The 5,777-nt window shown below is 38.8% G+C and overlaps 1 protein-coding gene across 1 annotated transcript; it reads left to right on the plus strand.

The window, feature by feature from the left end:
* Window positions 1-1,289: 1,289 nt before the first annotated feature.
* On the plus strand, window positions 1,290-5,439 carry LOC104620018 (m7GpppN-mRNA hydrolase-like; the record flags this gene model as incomplete). The annotated part of the gene is made up of 6 exons (XM_010286093.1): window positions 1,290-1,402; window positions 1,510-1,617; window positions 2,366-2,489; window positions 2,771-2,878; window positions 4,526-4,577; window positions 5,276-5,439. Coding segments are annotated over 6 exons (669 nt in total), but the record flags the coding sequence as incomplete, so codon positions are not given.
* Window positions 5,440-5,777: the final 338 nt, after the last annotated feature.

Below are 5,777 nucleotides of genomic sequence, written 5' to 3' on the forward strand. Positions count from 1 at the left end.
AGCTCCTCCTGTTTGGTGCCCATGCTGCGTGGGTGGTTCTTACAGTGAGATTTTGTCTCTCTGCTGAAGCACTGTTTTCATCTGATCTAATATAACTGTGCATGCAATTTTTGTATTCCCTGTAGAAGTATATTGAAAACCGTTTCTGTTTGTAACTTCTTTCCATAATGAGCATCATGGACCTTTGGAGAGGGTCCAGAGGAGGGCCACAGAAATGACCCAAGGGATGGAACCGCCCCTCCTATGAGGACAGCCTGAGAGAGTTGAGATTGCCCAGGCTGGAGAAGAGTAGGCTCTGGGGAGACCTTACTGCACCCTTCCAGTCCTTAAAGGCGGCCTATAAGAAAGAGGGGGACAGACCATTTAGCAGGGTCTGTAGCAACAAGGGGTAATGGTTTTACACTAAAAGAGGGCAGATTTAGACTAGATAGAAAAAGAAAATTTTCCCAATGAGGGTGGTGAAGCACTGGCACAGTTTGCCCACAGATGTGGTAGATGTCCCGTCCCTGGAAACATTCCAGGTCAGGTTGGACGGGGCTCTAAGCAACCTGATCTAGTTGAAGATGTCCCTGCTCGCTGCAGGGGGATTGCACTAGATGATCTCTAAAGGTCCCTTCCATCCCAAGGATTCTATGATTCTATGATGTCATCTGGACCTGGGGTTTTGGAGCTAGGTTCTGCAATAGAAAAGCTCATGTGGGTTCTACTCTGTGTATATTCAGAATTCCTGATTTAATTCCCCATTCTGCAAAGTATGCACTTTTAATAGTTAAAACTATAATGTATGAATTATAACACAAATCCTATCCTTTACCCATGTTTTTTTCTTTTATAACAAAACCTGAAACTTATTCTGCAACCTAAATCCCCTTCTTTCTGATAATTTTGAACTAGTGTTGGTGATCTAGTTTTGATGGCATTTTAAATAACAATCCAAGATTAGTAGTGACTTTGAAAGTTATTGAAAGCCTCTCCCTTTATTTATGGCATTCAGTGTGCAGTGGTTTGGTTGGTTTTTGAAACCCGTATTCAGAATTTAGTTCCTGGATAATACTTTTCATATTTTAGGTGCCATATCTTGCAATGAGTATGTCCTATACCATCTGTTACTCTGTAGTTGCAGTCAGAAGAATAAACCCATTGTTAATTAAGCTTTTGTGAAAAACTCTGTTGCAGTTTGTTAATTAAAGTCTTCTATTGTAATTTTTTAATTAAGGGAAATAATTGTGGTTGATACAAATTTGTAACATTCTGTAAGGCTAACTTGTTTTTATTTCTTGTTTTTCTAGAATATTGAGTGGTTTTCCATTAACAAATTACCATGCCACAGAAATGACATGACCCCAAAGTCTAAGCTGGGTTTGGCACCTAACAAATTTTTTATGGCAATTCCCTTCATCAGGTATGTTTGAGATGAGGCAAGTGATAGGCCAATGCCTTTCAGACAAGTTTGATTTCTTTAGATTTGTTTTAGTAAGTAGATCTTGTTGCGCTTCTCCTTGCTCACAGACCATTGAGGGAATGGATTTCCCGAAGGAATGGTGATTCCTCAGAAAGCGACAATGGATTTTCATCTACAGGGAGCACACCCTCTAAGCCCAACTTGGAAAAAGCTAGGTAAGAACCAGGTCAGTTTAACACTTCTATATCCTTTCTGTAAAACGTTGGTCACACAAAGCTGCTTGTCCTTTCTCTTTCTCCGAGTGTTCCAGTAAATAGAATGGGTTAATAAAAAAATAAAATTGCAGGCATACCTCATAGGACTGTAAATAGGATGAGAAGTTAACTTAATGTCATGATACACTTTTTTGGTAAATTCTCACATGTCAGAACTGAAGTAACTTCTTCAGTCCTGTCTATGGGAATCCAAAAAGCAGAAGCTAAAACAAGAATAAAACTTCCAGTGCTTCAAGTTCAATGCTTTTGGTACTTCCACAGAGGAAAAATAGAACTCTCTAAAGTAGGACTGTGAAGCACTATCAGAAGTAGCTAGCTAGATAAAACCTGTGGGGGTCTGTAGGGGAACAAGTGCTGCTGGCTTTTGATTCATCCGAGCTAAAAGCAGTAGAGCGAACTTTAAAACCTGTAGTCCCAAGGAAAGGCTATGCTGCAGTAATGCAAGTTGGGTCAGCACCAACACTGACAACAACAGGACAAATGCTAGCATGGACCTAGGCTGCTCTCTGTGCAGAACATCCAGCAGGCATGAATCGGGTGAACGCAGTGAGTGTTATTACCGTTTCCACACTAGGTCACTTAAGCTTGTCTTCCAGGTTGTTCTCAAAAAGCAGAAAATTCTTTTGTGTTTCTCTTCTCATATCAATACATTTGAAGTTGTGTTGTAAACTGTGTTTTCCTGTACTAGATCCAAACTTCGCTGTAGTCAGCAGGTGTTTACAGATGGCTTTGCAGGAGAGCAGTCAGTGAAGCCAAAACAGCCACAGAAGCCATGTAATTATCCTGAGGTGTCTGAAGCTTTGAAAATAAAGGTAGGTTATTTCTTAGGCAGCATATGCATCTGGGCTATTTAAAACAGATGTCTTTGTTCATAAGTGTTCCTCCCTGGAAAGAAAATACTTGCTATGTTTGGTTAATTTCAGTGTGCTTCAGTTTGCCTACAAAAGATACTGTTTACATGTTTTGAGGTTATTTGGAGGAAAGTTTTAACTAATATGTATGTTTTAACTAATAAGTATGACGTTTCAGTGCAATGATGTTCAACGCTGCCATTTAAGCTCTTTTCTTTACTACCTTTTGGACTTAATAGCAGAGTCAGAGCTTGAGGAGCAATGGCAGAAAGCAGCATCAAGACACTTCCAGCCAAAAGAAGCGAACAAATGGAGGCCACAGTCAACCAGTTAAGCAAAACCATACCTTGGTAAGAAACATGCAGTGGCTGTTTCATTAACAGGTTCCAGTAATGCTTAACAAATGTCCAGGCCCATGTCCTGCTGAGAGCAAGCAGAGTGCCTGTCTATCAGAAGTATAATGATCATAATACTTGGTATGAATTTGTAGAAATAGGACATTTCTTACCTTGTATGCATATACATCTATAGACAAGCATACTAAACTTCAAAATTTGCATTTTGGAAGTAGGTCTTACTTTAGCAGTTCAAAATTTGTCAGCTGCTTCAGTAGACAGTCCTGCAGCTTTCCAGGTTCCCGTCAGGTAATAGCCTACTGTAATGTGGTCATAAGAAGTCAGTGTAGTACATGTCTTGTATGATGTTTTATTGTAAGCATGGAGTTTTGTTATGCAGCAACTAGATACAAAGTGGTAATGCATATTGCTTATCATTTCCCTCTAGCAAAAATGTTGTGATGCAGACTTGACTTGAACACCAGAATCTCATATAATATTTTTGTCATACAGTAGAACTACAGCAGTTTGTAAATTCCAGTGTGACATTATTGGTTTGTTACCTTTTCATTGCAGTAACTAATTGTCTTTGTCCTCACAGTTCTGCTGGCTGGGAGAAGGCTCACTGAGATCTCTCTCTTACTTTAATATAGTGCTTTTCGATTTTTTCACCCCACCCCCTTGTTCTTTATGGCTCTCCAACTCTACATTGTTGGCTTTTGTACAGCTGTGAGCCTCAGTTCTCCGTGCAGCTCAGCTGGCTTGAACAGGCTTTAGTTTTTCTTGTTTACTGGCTGTAAGCTAGATTCTTCCCCTTCTGGCTTGTGGTTACTACCTTCTGTCTGTTTTTCATGTAGAAGTGTAGAAACCATCAATTCTCGTTCTATAACCTGTAACTGGAATCTGTAGGATTTTAATGGAAACAAGTGGAGCTGTTAATGCTCCACAGCTACTTTGTTACGCTCTTTACAGGCTTTGCTGAATACTTCTATGGTGTTTCATTTGCATTTTCATGATTGTCAGTCTTTTGAAGTTTAAATATTTCATGTCCCAGTGATAATTTTCTAATACAGTTTGGAGGCCAGAGAACCCTTAATTCTCATAGAGTGCAAAGGGCTATACTTTTCTCTGTATTTGCATACTTAACAGCAGCATACCTGGGGCTAAAACTTAACTCTTCCCTGTAGAGTTCCAAGTTTGTGTCTCTAATGTATGCTAATTTAACTGGCAGTAGCAGCCTGTTTGCAAATACAGTTGAATGTATTTCAAGGGGAAGCCCTTGCTTTTTGGGACAAGCTGACTGAAGAACAGGTTTATGCATATGCAACTTTGATTCCACACTATCATATGCAAGATTTTTCCAGCTTAAAATGTTTAGAAAGCACTCAAAATTTTTCCCTAAAAGCCTGCATTTTAAAAATGGTTTGACTGTTAAAAGGTTGCATGCTTCTGAAAGACTTGTGGACTTGAAGCATGCTTACTAGATAAAAGCAACATGACAGAATTCATGCCGAGTTGTAAGTAAGATAATTCACACATCAGGAGGTCTGTCAAAGCAAATATAACCAGCATGCCTTTTAGCTGATGCTTAAGCTATACCCCTAAGAAATAGAGTGCTGTTTCTTTATGAAGTGTGTAATGTATGGTCATTCTCTTAAACAGAAATGTGAAAAAAGGCTTAATCCAAGAAGACTTCAAGATAACTTTGAAACAGGCAAGTACAGTCTGAATTTTCATGCATTGTCATGCATTACAGGCTGAAGGCACCTGAATAATGATGGTTGAGGGTTTTTTTCCTTGTATGCTAACCTACCAAATATAACAAAACTGTATTTCTCTAAGGCAGTCTGAATTGTTTTGTTTGTTTTTTCGATTTGCCTAACTTTATGTGCTGCTTCACATTGGTTTTGCAATTCTTCTCCTTAATTATTAAGACTGTCAGATTATACCAGATGGCTGAGTAAAAAGTAACTGAAAGTTGGTTTAGGAAAATAGCATCTGATTCAAACAAAGCTGGTAATTGAGTGTTGTTTCAGGGCTTTCTGTCCTGCTAGTAATAAGCTGCAGTTGATATTAGAGTACTCTGGAGAGTGCACACAGATCTTTTCTTACTGCTTAGAAAACAGGGCCATATTGCTTTCCTCCTTATTAAGAAACGATATGCAAAACAGTACCTATGGGTAAAACTGGCTATTGAAAGTGTCCCCATACTGCTGTGACTTTTAAGATTTGTTCTAGCCCCACTAGATGACTTGTAAATATGGCTGTTTGAGTTACCTTCTGTTTATGACCAGACATACAGATTTTGTCATAAATATTGACTGTATATTTGAGGTATGCTTTGTATTGTTATTGATACTCTTGCTGATAATTCTTTAAAAGTTGTTACATGTTTTTCTTCTCTTTAAGCAGATGCAGCATGTGAGATGTGTTGCTCCAGTGAAGATCCACTGCCAGAACATGTAGAGGGACATTCTGTGGCATGCAATGGCCATTACAAATTTGCTTTCTCATCAAGAGCTTTCTTGAGTTTCAAGTTTGACCATGATGCCATAATGAAAAGTTTTGACCTCTGACAGCAAACTTAATAGGAACAAAAATCAGACTTGCCTGTTGCAATTGAGGGGGTTTCTTATCCAGCCTTACTCTTTCTCAGGAGTTTTTTTGTTTTGTTTGTTTGTTTTTTAAATGCAATGCAGGGACTGACTGGTGGTTTGGAAGGGTTTGTTCTCTTTGCAGTATAGGAGTGGCATAGTCAAGTGTTGCACTTTAAATGCAGTATAGCCTTTGTCCACAAAAGTACCTTTCCAGTGTTCAGTTCACTTGTTCCTAGCTGTGCATTAGAGGGCATTCTTTTTTTGTTTTTTGTGTTTTTTTTTTTTTTAACTTGCTGTGTGTTTTATAGAATGTCATT

This window comes from Phaethon lepturus, unplaced genomic scaffold (genome assembly GCF_000687285.1).
Source record: "Phaethon lepturus isolate BGI_N335 unplaced genomic scaffold, ASM68728v1 scaffold35104, whole genome shotgun sequence".
NCBI classification, from domain to species: Eukaryota; Metazoa; Chordata; class Aves; order Phaethontiformes; family Phaethontidae; genus Phaethon; species Phaethon lepturus.